This window comes from Anolis sagrei, chromosome X, assembly GCF_037176765.1.
Source record: "Anolis sagrei isolate rAnoSag1 chromosome X, rAnoSag1.mat, whole genome shotgun sequence".
Taxonomy (NCBI): Eukaryota; Metazoa; Chordata; class Lepidosauria; order Squamata; family Dactyloidae; genus Anolis; species Anolis sagrei.
In genome coordinates, this window is record NC_090034.1 from 57,055,771 (window position 1) to 57,078,309 (window position 22,539).

The following is a 22,539-nucleotide window of genomic DNA, read 5'->3' on the forward strand; positions in this document are numbered from 1 at the left end:
GTGAATCAGGTTCCTAAGGGGACGTCGCCCAATTCCCAAACCCAGGGGAAAACGTGAAAATTTTTTAGAAAACGAACGAGTTTCATCCCCTTGGGCCCAAACGCAGACTGGTCTCTTTTTAACTGCCCTGGCTCCATGCTAAGGCATTCTGGGAGATGTGGTTTTACTAAGGGAGCTTAGGATGTGCAGTTTTACTAAAGGATCCTGGGAGGTGCAGTTTTACTAAGGGATCTTGGGAGATGTAGTTTTACTAAGGAAGCCTGGGAGGTGTAGTTTTACTAAGGGATCCCTGGGAGGTACAGTTTTACTAAGGGATCTTGGGAGGTGTAGTTTTACTAAGGGATCCCTGGGAGGTGCAGTTTTACTAAGGGACCTTGGGAAGTGCAGTTTTACTAAAGGATCCTGGGAGGTGTAATTTTACTAAGGGGTCCCTGGGAGGTGTGGTTTTACTAACAGACCCTGGGAGATGTAGTTTTACTAAGGGATCCCTGGGAGGTGTAGTTTTACTAAGGGATCACTGGGAGATGTAGTTCTACTAAGGGATCCCTCGGAGGTGTAGTTTTACTACAGGACCCTGGGAGATGTAGTTTTACTAAGGGATCCCTGGGAGATGTAGTTCTACTAAGGGGTCCCTGGGAGGTGTGGTTTTACTAAGGGATCCTGGGAGATGTCGTTTTACTAAGGGACCCTTCGGATGTGTAGTTTTACTAAGGGATTTCTGAGATGTGTAGTTTTACTAAGGGATCCCTGGAGTGTGTAGTTTTACTAAGGGATCTTGGGAGGTGTAGTTTTACTAAGTGATCCCTGGGAGATGTAGTTTTACTAAGGTAACCTGGGAGGTATACGTTTACTAAGGGATCCCTGGGAGGTGCAGTTTTACTAAGGGATCTTGGGAGGTGTATTTTTACTAAGGGATCCCTGGGAGGTGCAGTTTTACTAAGGGATCTTGGGAGGTGTAGTTTTACTAAGGGATCCCTGGGAGGTGCAGTTTTACTAAGGGATCCCTGGGAGGTGTAGTTCTACTAAGGGATCCCTGGGAGGTGGGGTTTTACTAAGGGACCTGGAAGATGTAGTTTTACTAATGGACACTGGGAGGTGTAGTTTTACTAAGGGACCTTGGGAAGTGCAGTTTTACTAAAGGATCCTGGGAGGTGTAATTTTACTAAGGGGTCCCTGGGAGGTGTGGTTTTACTAACAGACCCTGGGAGATGTAGTTTTACTAAGGGATCCCTGGGAGGTGTAGTTTTACTAAGGGATCACTGGGAGATGTAGTTCTACTAAGGGATCCCTGGGAGGTGTAGTTTTACTACAGGACCCTGGGAATGTAGTTTTACTAAGGGATCCTGGGAGGTGTAATTTTACTAAGGGGTCCCTGGGAGGTGTGGTTTTACTAACAGACCCTGGGAGATGTAGTTTTACTAAGGGATCCCTGGGAGATGTAGTTCTACTAAGGGATCCCTGGGAGGTGTAGTTTTACTACAGGACCCTGGGAATGTAGTTTTACTAAGGGATCCCTGGGAGGTGTAGTTTTACTAAGGGATCACTGGGAGATGTAGTTCTACTAAGGGATCCCTGGGAGGTGTAGTTTTACTACAGGACCCTGGGAATGTAGTTTTACTAAGGGATCCTGGGAGGTGTAATTTTACTAAGGGGTCCCTGGGAGGTGTGGTTTTACTAACAGACCCTGGGAGATGTAGTTTTACTAAGGGATCCCTGGGAGATGTAGTTCTACTAAGGGATCCCTGGGAGGTGTAGTTTTACTACAGGACCCTGGGAATGTAGTTTTACTAAGGGATCCTGGGAGGTGTAATTTTACTAAGGGGTCCCTGGGAGGTGTGGTTTTACTAACAGACCCTGGGAGATGTATTTTTACTAAGGGATCCCTGGGATGTGCAGTTTTACTAAGGGATCTTGGGAGGTGCAGTTTTACTAAGGGATCCCTGGGAGGTGTAGTTCTACTAAGGGATCCCTGGGAGGTGGGGTTTTACTAAGGGACCTGGAAGATGTAGTTTTACTAATGGACACTGGGAGGTGTAGTTTTACTAAGGGACCTTGGGAAGTGCAGTTTTACTAAAGGATCCTGGGAGGTGTAATTTTACTAAGGGGTCCCTGGGAGGTGTGGTTTTACTAACAGACCCTGGGAGATGTAGTTTTACTAAGGGATCCCTGGGAGGTGTAGTTTTACTACAGGACCCTGGGAGATGTAGTTTTACTAAGGGATCCTGGGAGGTGTAATTTTACTAAGGGGTCCCTGGAAGGTGTAGTTTTACTAAGGGATCACTGGGAGATGTAGTTCTACTAAGGGATCCCTGGGAGGTGTAGTTTTACTACAGGACCCTGGGAATGTAGTTTTACTAAGGGATCCTGGGAGGTGTAATTTTACTAAGGGGTCCCTGGGAGGTGTGGTTTTACTAACAGACCCTGGGAGATGTAGTTTTACTAAGGGATCCCTGGGAGGTGTATTTTTACTAAGGGATCACTGGGAGATGTAGTTCTACTAAGGGATCCCTGGGAGGTGTAGTTTTACTACAGGACCCTGGGAATGTAGTTTTACTAAGGGATCCTGGGAGATGTAGTTTTACTAAGGGACCCCTGGGATGTGTAGTTTTACTAAGGGATTTCTGAGAAGTGTAGTTTTACTAAGGGATCCCTGGAGTGTGTAGTTTTACTAAGGGTCCCTAGGAGGTGTAGTTTTACTAAGTGATCCTGGGAGGTGTAATTTTACTAAGGGGTCCCTGGGAGGTGTGGTTTTACTAACAGACCCTGGGAGATGTAGTTTTACTAAGGGATCCCTTGAAGGTGTAGTTTTACTAAGGGATCACTGGGAGATGTAGTTCTACTAAGGGATCCCTGGGAGGTGTAGTTTTACTACAGGACCCTGGGAATGTAGTTTTACTAAGGGATCCTGGAAGGTGTAATTTTACTAAGGGGTCCCTGGGAGGTGTGGTTTTACTAACAGACCCTGGGAGATGTAGTTTTACTAAGGGATCCCTGGGAGGTGTATTTTTACTAAGGGATCACTGGGAGATGTAGTTCTACTAAGGGATCCCTGGGAGGTGTAGTTTTACTACAGGACCCTGGGAATGTAGTTTTACTAAGGGATCCTGGGAGATGTAGTTTTACTAAGGGACCCCTGGGATGTGTAGTTTTACTAAGGGATTTCTGAGAAGTGTAGTTTTACTAAGGGATCCCTGGAGTGTGTAGTTTTACTAAGGGTCCCTAGGAGGTGTAGTTTTACTAAGTGATCCCTGGGAGATGTAGTTTTACTAAGGGATCTCAGGGAGATGAAGTTTTACTAAGGAATCCCTGGGAGATGTAGTTCTACTAAGGGTTCCTTGGGGATGTAATTTTATTAAGGAATCCTGGGAGATGTAGTTTTACTTGAAACTGCTGCCTTATTTCATCATCATTATTTATTACTATTTTCTCCTCCAGCCTTTCTCCTTTATATATGTTATATGTACACACACACACATATATATACACACAAACACAAAACCCTGAAAAATATTCCACATTTTAATAGGAAGTCTCTTTGCAAACGGTCCCTAAAAACCTGACTATAATAAAGTCAGTTCCTCTTTTCTCCTTCTTTGCAATTTCTTCTCCCTTTTCTTGAAAAAGAGACTTCCCTAACTTCCCCTAGATAAGGTAGACTACATGTCCCATCATCCCAGGCTGCACTGAGCTAAGGGTGATGGGTATTATAGTCTCTCTCTCTCTCTCTCTCTCTCTCTCTCTCTCTCTCTATATATATATATATATATATATATATATATATAGTTAGTTTCAGGATAGCAAATAATTGTTTTGAATGATTTTTGAATATTCCCCCAGCGGGATTCGAACCCGCGTCTCCCAGAGTCATATTAATACCACAGTACAGAATATAAAGATGGATTTTGTGTATGAAAACAGCGACGCCTAGTGGACGATGGTGAAATAGCAGAGTGGGGAAATTTGGAAGGCTGTAGCTCTGCTGTGGCTCAAATGCTAGCTAGATATTTGACACTGAAGGACGCAGACTATCTGCAAGCTTTTCTATGCCATGGTGGTAACCTTAGTTTACAGCCGAAGGATCTGATTTGTGTAAATGTTTCAAACAGCCACTAGATGGCAATTAACACACTATTTTTGACATCCTCAAAGAAGGTCCCAAATCAAGAATAAAGAAGCTATGGACTAGGTGGCCTCTGGGTTTCCCTTCCAATTCTAGGCATGACAAGATGGAAACTCTTCTATCTCTAGGCTGGACTAGGTGGCCTCTGGGTGCCCCTTTCATCTCTAGGCAGGAGTAGATGGCAACCCTCCAATCTCTAGGCTGGACAAGATGGCCTCTGGGTTCCCCTTGCAATTCTAGGCTGGAATAGATGTCCTCTGGGTGCCCCTTCAAGCTCTAGGCAGGACTAGATAGCCTCTGGGTTCCCCTTCCAGCTCTAGACAGGGCTAGATGGCCTCTGGGTCCCCCTTCCAGCTCTAGGCATGACTAGATGGCCTCTGGGTTCCCCTTCCAGCTCTAGGCAGGACTAGATGGTAACCCTTCCAATTCTAGGCACGACTAATAGCCTCTGGGTGCCCCTTCCATCTCTAGGCTGGACTAGATGGCCTCTGGGTGCCCCTTCCAATTCCAGGCACAATTACGTGGCCTCTGGGTGCCCCTTCCATCTCTAGGCTGGACTAGATGGCCTCTGGGTGCCCCTTCCAACTCTAGGTTGGAATACATGTCCTCTGGGTGCTTCTTCAAGCTCTAGGCAGGACTAGATGGCCTCTGGGTTCCCCTTCCAGCTCTAGGCAGGGCCAGATGGTAACCCTTCCAATTCTAGGAATGACTAATGGCCTCTCGGTGCCCCTTCCATCTCTAGGCTGGACTAGATGGTCTCTGGGTGCCCTTTCCAATTCTAAGCATGATTACGTGGCCTCTGGGTTCCCTTTCCATTTCTAGGCTGGACTAGATGGCCTCTGGGTCCCCTTCCAATTCTAGGCAGGGCTAGATGGTAACCCTCCTATCTCTAGGCTGGACAAAATGGCCTCTGGGTCCCCCTTCCAGCTCTAGACATGGCTAGATGGCCTCTGGGTGCCCATTACAGCTCTAGGCAGGACTAGATGGTACCCTTCCTATATTCAGGCTGGACTAGATGGCGTCTGGGTGCCGCTTCCAACTCTAGGCTGGACTAGATAAAGGCTCTTTTTCGCCTTCTTTGCTGCAGCATCACATTCCCGTCTTGTATTCAATTTCCACTCGTGCGTTTGTTTACATTTATAATATTAATTTAAAAACCACAACAAGGAGGGCGGCCTCTCTTAAAAGCTTTCATATTTATTATTTACACAAAATCGGCGGTATAAATATTGGTTTTCGCAAACATCGGAAGCCAAAAACAAAAAATAGTTAAGGAAAGCCCGATTGGCGTTTTGCAATTATTCTTTCGAAAGCAAATATTCTGGGATAGAATTAAAACTTTGCAACCCCAAACGCAATTTTTTGGTTGATTCACAGGCAGAATAAATTGAACCCAGATTCCAAGAGCAAAATATGCAAGGTTATAACATGCCCTGAATGGACATATTCTATTAAGGTATTTTACCCCAGAGAAGAAAGGAAGAAAAGGATGGAAGCAAGTTGGCTGTTGATAGGTGAAGTGGCCCTCTGTGATGTCACTGGGAAAGAAAGTAAGCAAATCCGATTGACTGTAACATGTGAATGAAGGAAGGGAAGGAAAGAAGAGAGGAAGAAGAGAGAAGAAGAGAAAGGAAATAGGAAAAGCTATGAAGGGAGTGAAGAGAAGAAAGAAGGGAAGAGAAAGGAAAAATTAAGGAAGGGAGGAAAGATGGGAAAGTAAAGGAAGAAAAAGAAAGAAAGAAAAGAGGGAGAGAGAGAAAGATAGGAAAAGGGAGGAAGAAAAAGAAATTAAAAAAGGAAGGAAGGATGGAAGGAAGGAAGTAGGCAAGAGAGAAAAGATGAGGAAGGGAAGGGAAGAAAAAGAAAGAAAGAAAAGAGGGAAGAGAGAAAAAGATAGAAAAAGGAAGGAAGATAAAGCAAGGAAGAAAGAAAGAAGGAAGGGAAGAAAGGAGGGAGGAGAGAAAAAGATGGGGGAAGGAAGGAAGAAAAAGGAAAGAAAAAGAAAGAAGGAAGGAAAAGAGAAAAAAGGAAAGGGAGGGAGGGAGAGAAAGAGAAAGAAAGAAAGAAAGAAAGAAAGAAAGAAAGAAAGAAAGCGAGGAAGGAAGGAAGGAAGGAAGGAAAGAAGGAAGGGAGGGAGGGAGGGAGAGAAAGAGAGAGAGAGAGAGAGAGAAAGGAAGGAAGGAAGGAAGGAAGGAAGGGAGGGAGGGAGGGAGGGGAGGGAAAAGAAAAAAGATAGAAAAGGGAAGAGGGAAAGAAAAAGAAAAAAAAGGGGAAAGAGAGAAAAAAGATAGGAAAAGGAAGGAACAGAAAAGAAGACAAAAAGAAAGAAGGAAGGAAGTAAAGGAAGGAGAAGAGGGAAAGAAAGAAAATGAAAGGAAGGAAGAAGAAAGAGAAAGACGGGAAAAGAAAGGAAGAAAGCAAAAGAAAGAAAGGAGGGAAGAGAGACAGATGGGGAAAGGAAATAAGAAAAGAAAGAAGCGAGGGAAGAGAAAATGGAAAGGGAGGAAGGAATGAAAGAGAAAAAAGAAGGGAAAGGAAGGGAGAAGGAAAGGGGGAACAGTATGAGGAAAGGGAAGGAAAGCAACACAAAGAAGAAAAAGAAAAGGAGAGAAGGAAGCAAGGAAGGAAGGAAGAGAACAGTGGCGAAAGAAAGGGGGTAGGGAATAAAGGAAGGAATGAAGAAAGAGGAGAAGGTATTTTCTGGGTATATACATTAATTTAATATATATTTATAAAAGATCGTCTCTATAAACACTTTATAAAGACTCCCAAAGGGTTGTGCTTCTTTTTTACCATAGCACCAAAAAAAGAGAAATCCCATCATCCACGGCTTGAAACCAGACAAGTGTGAGATAGTGAGCCGATTCTATAAATGGTTTCTGCAAAAAATCATCGCAATTTGACACATAAACACACACACACACATATGAATGACTGAGTTTCCTATCACCCACAACTTGGAATCCATCCCAAAATTGAACACAACACCCCCCCCCCCCCCCCCCGCCACTGGATTTCAGGGGAAAAGAGTCCCAAAAAGTGATTTTGTATAGAATGTATATATAACTGATTTTGCCATTGGATGTATTTTTTTAAAATGATTTTGCCACTTGAGATACACACAGAAATTCCCGTCATCCACAGCTTGGAGACACGCCCAAAAATGTCAGGTTTTGATATATATATATAATAACCTATGAATCGATCCTGTTTATGGCATTAAAAAAACCCATTCGGAAAAGGGTTAGAGGTCCCATCGTCCCCGTGAGCTCATCTGCTCCAGGTAGGCCGAAAGGAGGAGCTGCGGGCGCCAGAAATCCTGGCGCTTGTTGCTGACCTTCATTTGCCGCTGGCCTTCGTGATCGGCACCTGAAACAGAATTAAAATCCAAAAAGAAGAAAGCATTTTTAATGGGGAAAATGAGAAAGAAGTCTATGGCCTGTTTTTTATTTTTTCTTGTCAGCCAATCACACAGCCTTCTGCAAAGCCGGTCTCCTCCTTTGATTTGTAAAACCTCTTTTAAAATCCTAAACATCAGAGGATGACTGAAACATTCTGAAACTTGGCAGGCGTAAAGTTGTCAATGTTGCATATGAGTGTGCCAAGTTTCATCCTGATAGTCATAAAAATGATGGAGAAACAAGCCTCGAGCCCAATGGAGGGAGCTGCACACTGTTTCGTTTTTCTTTGTCAGCCAATCACACAGCTTTCTGCAAAGCTCCTCCTTTGATTTGTATAACCTTTAAAAAAATCCTTAAAATCTGCAGATGATCGAAACATTCTGAAACTTGGCAGGCATAAAGTTGTCAATGTTGCGTACGAGTGTGCCAAGTTTCATCCTGATAGTCATAAAAATGATGGAGAAACAAGCCTCGAGCCCAATGGAGGGAGCTGCGCACTGTTTCGTTTTTCTTTGTCAGCCAATCACACAGCTTTCTGCAAAGCTCCTCCTTTGATTTGTAAAAACTTTAAAAAATCCTAAAAATCTGCAGGTGATCGAAACAGTCTGAAACTTGGCAGGCTTAAAGTCACAAGTGTTGCTTACAAGTGTGCCAAGTTTCATCCTGACAGTCATAAAAATGATGGAGAAACAAACCTCGAGTCCAATAGATGGGGATGATGTAATTGACAACAGCTGCTGCACGCTGTTTCTTTTTTTCCTTGTTAGCCTATCACATGGCTTTCTGCAAAGCTGACGTGTAAAACCTTTTAAAAATTCCTAAAAATCAGTGGATGACCAAAACGTTCTGAAACTTGGTGGGCTTAGAGTCAAAAGTGTTGCCTACACGTATGCCAAGTTTCATCCTGACAGCTGTAACAATGATGGAGAAACGAGCCTCCAGTTGCAAAATAGATTAGAAAATTGGGATTTTCTCACTGGCGGAGTTGAGGTCCATATATTGGCAAAGAGCATGGAGCAGGAGCCGCTGGAAGCTGCAATGGAAAGAACAAAGGGAAAAAGAGAATTTTAAAGGTCCTAAAAAAAGTAGACTCCAATTCCATATATTTTTCTATTTTTCTTCTATACCTCAATCTCATTGTAAACATTACCTGTCGTCCATCATCGCGGTGTAAACGGCGTGCGGGTTGGCGGAGAAGAAGGCCAGCAAGTCCTCTTCCAAACCTTCCAGGGTTTCCTTCCAAGAAAGCAAAAAGAAAGCCTTTTCAAAGCAAAGAATGTACTGCAAATCCCATCATTCCCAGTCAGGCAGGTGGAAGAGAGGATGGGTTATGCAATCCAAGAGAAAGGGGTCTGGCTCAAGCTGCTTTAAGTCTCGTTCTAGAGAAGAAAGCTGGATAGAAATAGTAATAATAATGATAATAATAATACAGTATTATAGACTTATTGTTATTATATTGTAAGTAATATTGATATAGTATAATAATATAGTGTTATTACACATTTGTTATTATTATTAAGGTAAAGGTAAAGGTTTTCCCCTTGACATAAAGTCCAGTGGTGTCCGACTCTGGGAGGTGGTGTGAAAACATGTAAATGTGAGTAGATCAATAGGTACCGCAGGGGCTAACAGCAGGAGGTCTCCCCACTCCCAGATTCGGACCACTGACCTTTTGGTCAGCAAGTTCAGCCGCTCTGCGATTAACCCACTGTACTACCAGGTTACTCCATTGTAATTAATATTAATATAGTTTAATAATATAGTATATGAATATTAATTACAATGGAGTAACCCAGTATAACCCAGTATAATAATATAAGGGAGCCTTGGTGGTGCAGCGGGTTAAACCACTGAGCTGCTGAACTTGCTGACCAAAAGGTCAGTGGTCTGAATCTGGGAGTGGGGAGATCTCCTGCTGTTAGCCTCTGCGATACCTATTGATCTATTCACATTTACATGTTTTCGAACTGCTAGGCTAGCAGAAGCTGGGGCTAACAGCAAGAGCTCACCCAGCTCCCAGGATTCGAACCGCCAACCTTTCGATCAGCAAGTTTAGCGGCTCAGCTGTTTAACCCACTGCATCACCAGGGTTAAACTATAATACTATATTATTATAATATAATATATTAATAATTACTGTAATAATACTATATTATTATACCATACTAATTAATATCAGTATAGTATAATATTATATTATTACAGTTATTATTATTACTCTATATTGTAATTAATATTAATATGGTAGTTATATAGTAATTTCCATTCCTATTAATAATAATAATAATAATAATATTGCAGCCTTTGCTCACCCTAAAAGTGTTCTTTTCTCACTTACTTTAATAATTGTAGTATTTTAAACAAGTTTCCCAAAGGGAGCCTGGCAGATTGCCATGTTAATTAGGAAAAGGAAGGAAGGAAGGAAAGAGGAAGGAAGGGAAGAAGGGAGAAGTCAGAAAAGGGAGGGAAGAAATTAAAAGGAAGATGGGAAGAAAAGGGGAAAAGGGATGAGGAAAGGGATGGAGTAGGGGGAAAAAAGAAGGAATGAGAAAGCAAGGAAGGGATGAACGGAGGGAGAAGTTGTATGAGGAAAACAGAAGAAGGAAAGAAAGAGCCACAAAGAAAATACATACCTGGACAATACCGGGTAATAATCATAACAGACATTCAGATAACCAGAACTCTCAAGTAGGTGGCAAAAAAATAAGCAAAGAAATAATACTTTACCCTGGGGATCCGGCTGCGCTTCAGCGTTGTCCGCAAACGCCGGCTGATGCGCTGGAAACACTCCTTTGGGGTCAAGGTGGGGTGTTCTGGCATCAAAGAGAAAGAGAAGAGAGATAGAACGCCAGTCTTACACTCCTAGAACTCATGACTAGATGACCTCTGGGGGTCCCTTCCAATTCTTATGGTCCAGGAATTCCTTTACGGCTAAATGGGGATGGACTTGACGTCCTTTGGGGGTCCCTTCAACCATTCACATTCTTCTATGGATAAATGGGGATTGACTAGATGTCATTTGGGGGTCCCTTCAACCCTTAATATTCTTGCACGGCCGAATGGGGATGTGCTAGATGTCCTTTGGGGGTCTCTTGTAAGGCTGAATAGGGATGGACTAAATGTCCTTTGGGAGTCCTTTCAACCCTTAATAGTCTTGTATGGCTGAATGGGGATGTACTAGATGTCCTTTGGGTGTCCCTTCAACCCCTAATATTCCTGCATGGCCAAATGGGGATTGACTAGATGCTCTCTGGGGTCTTTTCACCCCTTAATATCTTTGTATGACTGAATGGGGAAGGACTAGATGTCTTTTGGGGGGGGGGTCCCTTCAATCCTTAATAACTGAATAGGGGTGGACTAGATGTCCTTTGGGGTCCCTTAAACCCTTAATATTCTTGTATGGCCAAATGGGGATGTACTAGATGTCCTTTCGGGGTCCCTTCAGCCCTTAATATTCTTGTAAGGCCAAATAGGGATGTACTAGATGTCCTTTGGGTGTCCCTTCAACACCTAATATTCCTGCATGGCCAAATGGGGATTGACTAGATGCCCTTTGGGGTCTTTTCATCCCTTAATATCTTTATATGACTGAATGGGGAAGGACTAGATGTCTTTTGGGGGGTCCCTTCAATCCTTAATGACTGAATGGGGATGGACTAGATGTCCTTTGGGGTCCCTTAAACCCTTAATATTCTTGTATGGCCGAATGGGGATGTACTAGATGTCCTTTGGGGGTCCCTTCAGCCCTTAATATTCTTGTAAGGCCGAATAGGGATGTACTAGATGTCCTTTGGGGGTCCCTTCAACCCTTAATATTCCTGCATGGCCAAATGGGGATTGACGAGATGCCCTTTGGGGTCTTTTCAGCCCTTAATATCTTTGTATGGTTGAATGGGGATGGACTAGATGTCCTTTGGGGTCCCTTAAACCCTTATATTTTTGTATGGCCGAATGGGGATGTACTAGATGTCCTTTGAGGGTCCCTTCAACCCTTAATATGCTTATATGGCCGAATGGGGATGTACTAGATGTCCTTTGGGTATCCCTTTGGCCACCTTTCCAATGTCCATCCGCCTTGTTCTTCTTCTTGTTCTCCTCCAAGAAGATCAGGAGCCGCTCTTGCTCCTCGCCGGAGCGGTTCACAAAGTCGTTCCAGATCTATTGGCAGAAAAACAAAACAACAAAAAGCCACATCGTAAATCTCATGTGCCGTGGGATAATGCAGTGGAAGTTGTAGTTTGGCAAAGGGCCCGACCTTCATGTAGGTCTCGTTCTTGCAGGCCTGGGCAAAGATGCTGGGGACGGCCGGTGGGGAAAACTCCCCATCTTCACTGGCGCACTCATCTCTCTCCAGAAGCGTCATTAAATAACGTGCTGGGAAAAAAGAAAAGAAGAATGTGTTTAGAGTGATCAACATGTCATCTACGTATAGAAAAGTCGCAATGTAAGTACGTTCCAGGATAGCTCATATCAGGCTTTCACGAGCTGCACCAAACGTGGCACACAAGACTCATCACGATGCAACTTAAAATACTAGCTTGGTACTGATAGAGGATGATGGGGTTTGTAGTCTGCTCTCACTTAGAATGAGCAATATGTATACCAAGGTCGTCCACGTAGTGGAAGATCACAATGTAAGTACGGTCCAGGATTGCTCCTAACAGGCTTGCTTGAGCTGTGCCAAACGTGGCACACAAGACCCATTGTGATCCGACTTAAAATACCAGCCGGATACTGATAGAGGATGAAGGGATTTCTACTACACCCATACTTGGAAGGTCGCCGACAATAGACAAGGGACCCAACACAACACACAATACCAAAAGGTTGGTATGAAGAGGGATGATGGCAATTATAGTTTGCCCCCATTTAGAGGGCAGCGTAATGTCCACACACAACCAAATGTGCCACTCTATGGTCCCGCCTACTTCCAGCATCCTCATCCCTTTCCTAGCCAGGCTGGGGATGATGGGAGTTGGAGTCCAAGACTGCGGCCTGCGGCAGACCTGGGACTGATGGGTTGCCATGGAGACCTAGAGAGTTTCCATGGAGACCCAGAGGATTGTCATGGAGGACTGCATCCTCAGAACCTGAGGGACAGAGAAAGGACTGCTTTGTGTGCAACTCTGGTAAATTCCTATTTAATCAAGTCTGTTGAATATCCAAGGGCTCACTGAAAGAGTGTGGGAAAAATTCCAGTAAAAGTGTTGTGGGAAAGAAATGACACTAAAAAGGTTGCCGTGGAGACCCCCCACTCAGGTCTCCATGACTACCTGAGGGACAGAGAAAGCACTGCTTTGCTGGTTGCTAATCCACAAATAATAAATTATAAAATGTATTATTATTATTATTATTATATTACTACTACTAATATTAACATATTATATTAATTCTCATAATATTACTATATTTAAACCAGCTTTCCCCCTCATATATCCATTAACAAAACCATTCAGCTTATTATATTACATTAATAAAATAAAATGCATTATTATTATATTACTAGTAATATATTAAGATATTATATTAATGTATGGCTGCATATAATGAATGGGAAGGTGTACTGTTCTCCAGCCGCTGCAGGCTCTTGCGGCCTTTGGCCCGGGGAACGAGGTCCGAGTTCCGGATCGCTTGGTTGATATAATGCTGTTTCCGTTTGGCCGGAGAAAAACGCTTGGCAGGGGAAGGAGACCCGGCACCAGACAAAAGGCCCTCGATGCCCCTGCAAAACAAGGGAGGAAAAAATTCGTAAAATATTATTTATTTATTTACTTCATTTGTATACCGCTCTTCTCAGCCCTTAGGCGACTCAGAGCAGTTAACAACAATAGTTTCAGAGTACACAATACAGAACCATTAGACATTTAAAAGCCATAGCATCACAATTAATTAAACATCAACATCAATACATCAATATAATCATCCATCAGTTCTCATCAATAGAATCAGAATGCAGTTTCGTTATCCAATTATCCGTGTCCCGATAATCAATAACCAGTAACACTGCCTAGTTGAATGCCTGTTCATACAGCCAGGTCTTCACCTTTCTCCGGAATGCCAGTAAGGAAGGGGCCGATCTAATATCTGCAGGAAGGGCGTTCCACAGCCGAGGGGCCACCACTGAGAAGGCCCTGTCTCTCGTCCCCGCCAGATGAGCCTGTGAAACCGGCGGGACCAAGAGCAGGGCCTCCCCAGATGATCTTAATGTCCTAACTGGTTCATAGGAGGAGATGCGCTCGGACAGGTACATCGGGCCAGAACCGTTTAGGGCTTTATAGGCTAAAGCCAGCACTTTGAATTGTGCCCGGTAGCAAATTGGCAACCAGTGGAGCTGGCGCAACAGAGGAGTTGTACGCTCCCTGAGTGTCGCTCCTGTTAGCATCCTGGCTGCCGATCGTTGGACCATTTGAAGCAATTGAACCACAGGAGTTGCAGTTCCCCAAGGTCCTTTGCCCATTCACCCCCCCCATCTAGTTGCAGTAGTATTGCAATAACAATCATTAGGCAATTCATAGTGTCATCACTGTCATCATCATCACATTATTATTATTATTATTATTATTATTATTATTATTATTATTATTATTGGAAACATAACAAGATTAGTACACAGCAACCAAGATCACTATGCTGGCTTTTGTATTGGATCACACATCGGACACTTCCCAAGTGTCTAGGACTGTGTGATTGTATCGGCAAATAATGCGTGCAGATCTGAATAGGGTGGCCTTTTGCAGCTGACAGCTGGCAAGTTTATCAGTGCCAATTGTTTTTAAGTGCAAGCCAAGGTCTTGAGGCACTGCACCCAGTGTGCCGATCACTACTGAGACCCCCTTGATTGGTTTGTGCCAGAGTCTTTGCCATTCGATCTTTAAATCCTCACATGTGTAAGCTTTTCCAGTTGCTTCTTGTCAATAATATTAATAATAATTATTATTTAATGCAGATATATGTATGCCTTTGGGCCTGTCACATCTATTCTTCTTAGACTACTGCAACACTCTGTACGTGGGGTTGCCTCTGAAGACTGCCCGGAAGCTGCAATTAGTCCAACGAGCAGCAGCCAGATTACTAACAGGAGCGGGGTACAGGGAGCATATTACTCCTCTGTTGCGCCAGCTCCACTGGCTGCCAATTAGCTTCCGAGCACAATTCAAAGTGCTGGTATTGACCTATAAATCCCTAAACAACTCCGGTCCAGTTTACTTGTCTGAACGGATTCTCCCCTAGGAACCATCAAGGTTGTTAAGATCTTCTGGAGGGGCCCTGCTCTCAATCCCACCACCCTCGCAATCGCATCTGGTGGGGACGAAGGACAGGGCCTTCTCGCTGGTGGCCCCTCAGCTCTGGAACTCCCACCCACTGGAGATTAGATCTGCCCCTTCTCTCCTAACTTTTAGAAAACTGGTGAAAACCTGGCTCTGGAATTTAGCTTTTGATGAGTGAGTCAATAACTCCTGACCACACGGATGGATGGCGATGAATTGTGACTTCATTTTGACGATTTGGCATTATATAATTATATGATTGCTTTTTAATGTTTTAGTGAATTATGGGATGTGATGTTTTAAACTACTGTTTATGAATCTTTTGTTGTGAACCGGATTTAGTCCCTCTGCGGGGGTTGAGAAGACCGGTATCTAAAAATTCTAAATAAATAAATAAATACATTCTTCAATAACAACAACAATAATAATGGTATTATCTTTCTAATTAAGATCGGGTTTGGTCAAAGAACCTGGACTTGATAGGGATTTGTAGTTCATCCTCAGCTATTAGTAGTATCATCATCATCATTCAATATTAATAATAGTAATAATAATAATAATAATAATAGTAATAATTTAAAACTATTTTTAAATAAGCAATGCATGGAAGTGGAAGAAGACAACAGAATAGGAAGGACAAGAGACCTTTTCCAGAAAATTAGAAACATTGGAGGTAAATTTCAGGCAAAAATTGGTATGATAAGAAACAAAGATGGCAGGGACCTAACAGAAGCTGAAGAGATCAAGAGAAGGTGGCAAGACTATACAGAAAATCTGTATAGGAAGGATAATAATATCGAGGATAGTTTTGACGGTGTGGTGAATGAATTAGAACCAGACATCCCAAGGAGTGAGGTTGAATGGGCCTTAAGAAGCATTGCTAACAACAAGGCAGCAGGAGACGATGGGATCCCAGCTGAACTGTTTAAAATCTTGATAGATGATGCTGTCAAGGTGATGCATGCCATATACCAGCAAATATGGAGAACACAAGAATGGCCATCAGACTGGAAAAAATCAACTTATATCCCCATACCAAAAAAGGGAAATGCGAAAGACTGCTCAAACTTCCGTACAGTGGCCCTTATTTCTTATGCCAGTAAGGTAATACTCAGGATCCTGCAAGGAAGACTCCAGCAAGACATGGAGCGAGAGCTGCCAGATGTTCAAGCTGGGTTTAGAAAAGGCAGAGGAATGAGAGGCCAGATTGCCAATATCCGCTGGATAATGGAGAAAGGCAGGGAGTTTCAGAAAAACATCTACTTCTGCTTCATTGACTATTCCAAAGCCTTTGACTGTGTGGATCATAATAAATTGTGGCAAGTTCTTGGTGGGATGGGCATCCCAAGCCACCTTGTCTCTCTCCTGAGGAATCTGTACAAGGACCAAGTAGCAACAGTCAGAACTGATCATAGAAAACAGACTGGTTCAAGATTGGGAAAGGCGTACGGCAAGGCTGCATACTCTCACCCAACCTCTTTAACTTGTATGCAGAACACATCATGCGATGTGCGGGGCTTGATGAATGCAAAGCTGGGGTGAAAATTGCTGGAAGAAACATTAACAACCTCAGATATACAGATGACACCACTCTGATGGCCGAAAGCGAGGAGGAGCTGAGGAGCCTTCTAATCAAGGTGAAAGAAGAAAGCGCAAAAGCCGGGTTGCAGCTAAACATCAAAAAAACCAAGATTATGGCAACAAGAATGATTGACAATTGGGAAATAGAGGGAGAAAATGTGGAGGCCGTGACAGACTTTGTATTTCTAGGCGCAAAGATTACTGCAGATGCAGACTGTGGCCAGGAAATCAGAAGACGTTTACTTCTTGGGAGGAGAGCAATGTCCAGTCTCGATAAAATAGTAAAGAGTAAAGACATCAGACTGGCAACAAAGATCCGCCTAGTCAAAGCCATGGTATTCCCTGTAGTCACCTACGGATGTGAGAGCTGGACCTTCGGGAAGGCTGAGCGAAGGAAGATCGATGCTTTTGAGCTGTGGTGTTGGAGGAAAGTGCTGAGAGTGCCTTGGACTGCGAGAAGATCCAACCAGTCCATCCTCCAGGAAATAAAGCCCGGCTGCTCACTGGAGGGAAGGATACTAGAGACAAACCTGAAGTACTTTGGCCACATCATGAGGAGACAGCAAAGCCTAGAGAAGACAATTATGCTGGGGAAAGTGGAAGGCAAAAGGAAGAGGGGCCGACCAAGGGCAAGGTGGATGGATGGCATCCTTGAAGTGACTGGACTGACCTTGAAGGAACTGGGGGTGGTGACGGCCGACAGGGAGCTCTGGTGTGGGCTGGTCCATGAGGTCACGAAGAGTCGGAGACGACTGAACGAATGAACAACAACAACAATAGTAATAACAATATCACCTAGGCAAAATAGAATCCGTCCCGCCATTGTCACAGGCACGATTGGTGGGGACGAGAGACAGGGCCTTCTTGGTGATTGCTCCCCGGCTATGGAACTCCCTTCCTGGTGAGATCAGGACGGCCCCCTCCCTCCTGTCCTTTAGTAGGATGGTAAAAACCTGGCTGTGGACCAAGCTTTCGGGACAGGGCAATAAAGCGGCAATAGGAAAGATGACCAGGCCAATTAGATTTGATGCGGATGGCTAGGACGGTTTTAAATGGTTATTTTAATATTTTGATCAATGTTTTTTTAATGTTTATGTATTGTATGTGAATTTGTGTCCCGGCATTGAATGTTTGCTGTGTATAAGCTGTGCTCCGCTCCAAGTCCCCTTCGGGGTGAGAATGGCGAAATATAAATGTTTTAAAATAAATAAAAAAAAGAATCGAAGAGCCAGGACTTGATCGGGATTTGTAGTTCATCCCCATCCCTGTGCCTGGCCAACAACGCGGAAGCAAACAGTTGGCACCTGAAGTTGCCAATCTGGTTTGGACTTGCTAGTGTATATAATAGTAACCACACACACAAATATATATCTGACCTTGGGAAGAGGGGTTGGCCTAGATGACCTTTAGGGTTCCCCTTCTTTTCCTAATTCCTAATCTTTGGAAGTAATCTTTGGGTTACTATTGGGAAACCATCAGGCTTGTTCAGTAATCAATAGATCCGAAAACACTTGACATATATGGGCTTGCCACCATATTTAATTAAGAATTTATGAAAATATTATGATTAAAACATTTGGATAATCACTGTCTTCCGGCGGATTCGAACTCACACCCTCCAACTTCGAATCAGGCCCGACCCTGCTTAGCTTCCCAGACCCTAAAAGGTATATGAACCCCAAGCCAACTGAATCCTTTGCTAGGCTGTTCTCCAAGGAAGAAGACTTTAAAAACCTGAGCCATTTGAATATATATATATATATAGATTGAGGACTTCCTCTTCTTGACTCACCCCTGGGCCTTATGTAAAGGGCCGGATCGTGGCTGCTGGGCCTGATCCTGGGCCCCTTTGGAGGCTTCTTCTTCTTCTCCTCCTTTCAGCTCGACCATGGCTTCCCTTCCCTTAAAGGGAGCCTTTAAAATAAATAAAAGGGTGGAGGGGCAGGAAGTGACGTCAGCTTGGGTGTGGAAAGACAGGGAAGAGGCAGATCTTGCAGTCAAACCCAACCCTTGTTTCCTTGCCATCCATTGGCTTGGGGAAAGGGGCAGAGCAAGGAAAGAGGGGGTGGAGCTATATTTGCATATCCAGAATGCAAAGTTTTCTTTCTTTGGAGGGGTGCTTTTCAAAAGATAAATACGCGACTTGAAGTTTGGAAGGTATTTCCGAAGAAATGGAAATCCAAACAAAGTATGAACTACCAAAATAAAATAGAATCATACTCGCCATAAGATTAAAATATACTGATATTCATGCTTTAAATAGGATGTTGAGAGAGCTAGGATTTGTGCTCGCTTCGGCAGCACATATACTAAAATTGGAACGATACAGAGAAGATTAGCATGGCCCCTGCGCAAGGATGACACGCAAATTCGTGAAGCGTTCCATATTTTCTTGCCAAAATAGATCCTTCTTTTGCTTACTTTCCATCTATCGATTCCCTTGCCTTTGTTTTTCATAGGCAATGATTTGGATCTTTTCTTTATAGAGCTGCCAAGCTGCAAAACCCGATTGGAAGGCTAAGTAGGGAAATTGGGAAAAGAAAGGCATTATATAGAATCATAGAGTTGGAAGAGACCTCATGGGCCATCCAGTCCAACCCCCTGCCAAGAAGCAGGAATATTGCATTCAAAGCACCCCTGACAGATGACATTATTAATTATATATTAATAATGTCCTGGAGAATCAGATAACAACAACAACAACAACAACAACAACAACAACAACAACAATGTCCTGGAGAATCAGCTAATCATAATCTATATATATATAAATGCTCTGTGCATAACGAGTACCCTAAAAACAAAAGAACCAATGAACGAAATCACACCAAATCTGGCAACAAAACATCTCACAACACAAGGAGTGACCATCACTCAAAAAATTATGATTTTGTCATTTGGGAGTTGTAGTTTCTGGGATTTATAGTTCACCTATAATTAAAGAGCATTCTGGACTCCACCAACGATGGAATTGAACCAAACTTGGCACACAGAACTCCCCTGACCAACAGAAAAAACTAGGAGGATTTGGTGGGCATTGACCTTGAGTTTTGGAGTTGTAGTTCACCTACATCTAGTGAGCACTGTGGACTCAAACAATGATGCATCTGTACCAAACTTAGCATGAATACTCAATATGCCCAAATATAAACACAGATGGAGTTTGGGAGAAATAGACCTTGACATTTGGGACTTGTAGTTACTGGGATTTACAGTTCACCTACAGAAAATGCTGTGTTTTCTGGTGGTCTTTGGCAACCCTTCTGACACCTCCTCGCAAAGTGGTCCCAAACCCCAGGTTGGCAGCTCTATAAAGAAAAGATCCAAAAGTCTGCAGGTGCAAGAAGGTACTTTCCCTCAAAAGGTCAAGGGAGGGGGGCTGGAAAGAGAGTACTTTCCATGACCAAAAAACCCCTTGTATTACCTGAGTATAAAGGTTTGCAAAAAGCCAAGGAGGGCGCGACAGTCTGTGAAATCACTTGCAGAGTTGCTGTCTGTTCACCTCATGCGGATCAGGTTGAATAAACGGTGTCTTACATGAACGTATTGGACTCTGTGGATTTCTTCGAAAAGGGACCCCACACCCTAAACCCGTGATCCTTTACATGTTTAGCCTGAAGAAGAGAAGGCTGAGGGGAGATATGATAGCCATGTATAAATATGTGAGGAAGCCACAGGGAGGAGGGAGCAAGCTTGTTTTCTGCTTCCTTGGAGACTAGGACACGGAACAATGGCTTCAAACTACAAGAAAGGAGATTCCATCTGAACATGAGGAAGAACTTCCTGAATGTGAGAGCCGTTCAGTAGTGGAACTCTCTGCCTAGGAGTGTGGTGGAGGCTCCTTCTTTGGAAGCTTTTAAACAGAGGCTGGATGGCCATCTGTCAGGGGTGCTTTGAATGCAATATTCCTGCTTCTTGGCAGGGGGTTGGACTGGATGGCCCATGAGGTCTCTTCCAACTCTTTGATTCTATGACATCATTATCGTCGTCATCATCATCGTATTATTATTATTATTCTCCAGGGCATTATTATTATTATATTCATAGAATCATAGAATCAAAGAGTTGGAAGAGACCTTTGTTGGACCTTGTACTCTTGGCTGAGTTTGTTTTCCAGCAAATATCGGGATAGTTGAAATCACCCATGACTTCTACATCTCTTCTCTGTGCCTGTTTGGTCAACAGTTGGCAGAAGACTTCAAGTTTTTCCTCCTGGCTTGGAGGTCTGTAGTAGATGCCTACAACGAGATCTTTTTGAGTCCCAGTTCCCTTGATTCTTATCCAGATGCTTTCAAGCTGGTTTCCCGGATTGCTGTCTTGCATCTCTTCTGCAGCATAAGAGTTTTTGACATATAAGGCTACTCCGCCTCCTCTCCCCTTTGTTCGGTTTCTGTGAAAGAGGTTATAGCCCTCGATGTCTACATTCCAGCGATAGGAGTCATCCCACCAGGTTTCTAATAATAATAATTATTATTATTATTATTAGCTGATTCTCCAGGACATCATTATCATCATCATCATCATATGATTCTCCAGGGTATTATTATTATTATATTAATAATAATAATAATAATAATAATAATAATAATATATAATATATTATTATATTCATATTATGATTAGCTGATTCTCCAGGACATTGTTGTTGTTGTTGTTGTTGTTATTATATGATTCTCCAGGACATTATTAATATATAATAATTAATAATGTCATCTGTCAGGGGTGCAATATTCCTGCTTCTTGGCAGGGGGTTGGACTGGATGGCCCATGAGGTCTCTTCCAACTCTTTGATTCTATAATGCCTAAGATCCAAAAAAATGCCTATGAAAAACAAAGGCAAAGGAATCGATAAGCAGTGGTTCTCAACCTTCCTAATGCTGCGACCCCTTAGTATAGTTCCTCACGTTGTGGTGACCCCCAACCATAACATTTTCATTGCTACTTCATAACTGTAATTTTGCTACTGTCATGAATCGTAATGGAAATATCTGATATGCAGGATGTACTGTATTTTCGAATACCCAATATGCCCAAATTTGAATACTGGTGGGGTTGTGGGTGGATTGAGTTTGTCATTTGGGAGTTGTAGTTGCTGGGATTTATAGTTCACCTACAATCAAAGAACATTCTGAATATCACCAATGATGAAATTGAACCAAACTTGGCACACAGAACTCCCATGGCCAAGAGAAAATACTGGGAGGATCTGGTGGACATTGACCTTGAACTTTTGGAGTTGTAGTTCACCCACATCCAGAGAGCACTGTGGACTCAAACAGTGATGGATCTGGACCAAACTTGGCGCGAATACTCTATATGCTGAAATGAGAACACTGGAAGAGTTTGAGAATAATAGACCTTGACATTTGGGAGTTGTAGTTGCTGGGATTTATAGTTCACCTACAATGAAATAAGATTCTGAACCCCACCAATGATAGAATTGGACCAAACTTCCCACACAGAACCCATGATCAACAGAAAATATATGTTTTCTGATGGTGTTTGGCGACCCCTCTGACACCCCTTCGTGACCCCCACAGGTTGAGAAACACTGTGATAGAGGATGGAAAGTAAGCAAAAGAAGCATCTATTTTGGCAAGAAAATATGGAACGCTTCACGAATTTGCGTGTCATCCTTGCGCAGGGGCCATGCTAATCTTCTCTGTATCGTTCCAATTTTAGTATATGTGCTGCCGAAGCGAGCACAAATGCTAGCTCTCTCCACATTGTATTTAAAGCATGACTATTAGCATATTTTAACATTATGGTAACTATAATTTACACCCGAGTTATTCATCGATAACCGGATTGCAAATCTTGTAACATATTTAATCTTATATCTTCCATTTATCTTTCATATTTCAATATTATAATGGAAAAAATCCCGTTTTAATTTCTCCCTTCTTTCCAGTGCTGATGGGAAAACGCATATGCAAATAATACCCTCCCTCTTGGCCCAAGAGTCTTGGGGCTTCTCGCTTAAGGATTTGTCTATTGTATTGCCTGAAGAAAAAAAACAAAACATTGTATTCTACTATGACATGACAACGTTTGAAGACAAACGGAAGGATTTCAATTCTTCACTCCAATTAGATACTTTGAAGAGCGATCGGGAAAGAAGAAAAAAAACACTTCCGTAGAAGGAGTGTATACTTCCGTTGGGGGCCAT

At 43.0% G+C, this 22,539-nt stretch overlaps 1 protein-coding gene and 2 non-coding genes across 3 annotated transcripts; 1 reads left to right on the forward strand and 2 right to left on the reverse strand.

Moving 5' to 3' along the window:
- Positions 1-5,297: 5,297 nt before the first annotated feature.
- Positions 5,298-18,333, reverse strand: R3HDM4 (R3H domain containing 4). The gene is made up of 8 exons (XM_060784919.2): positions 18,163-18,333; positions 13,086-13,243; positions 11,777-11,895; positions 11,577-11,679; positions 10,249-10,334; positions 8,672-8,757; positions 8,499-8,554; positions 5,298-7,489 (listed from the first exon to the last, which is right to left on the reverse strand). The coding sequence occupies exons 1-8, from the start codon at positions 18,258-18,260 to the stop codon at positions 7,365-7,367; spliced, it is 831 nt and encodes a 276-aa protein (XP_060640902.2). The 5' UTR covers positions 18,261-18,333; the 3' UTR covers positions 5,298-7,364.
- A 322-nt stretch (positions 18,334-18,655) lies between these two features.
- On the forward strand, positions 18,656-18,762 carry LOC132782210 (U6 spliceosomal RNA). The gene has a single exon (XR_009632047.1). It is a non-coding gene; the product is annotated as a U6 spliceosomal RNA (small nuclear RNA).
- Positions 18,763-21,969: 3,207 nt separating this feature from the next.
- Positions 21,970-22,076, reverse strand: LOC132782209 (U6 spliceosomal RNA). The gene has a single exon (XR_009632046.1). It is a non-coding gene; the product is annotated as a U6 spliceosomal RNA (small nuclear RNA).
- Positions 22,077-22,539: the final 463 nt, after the last annotated feature.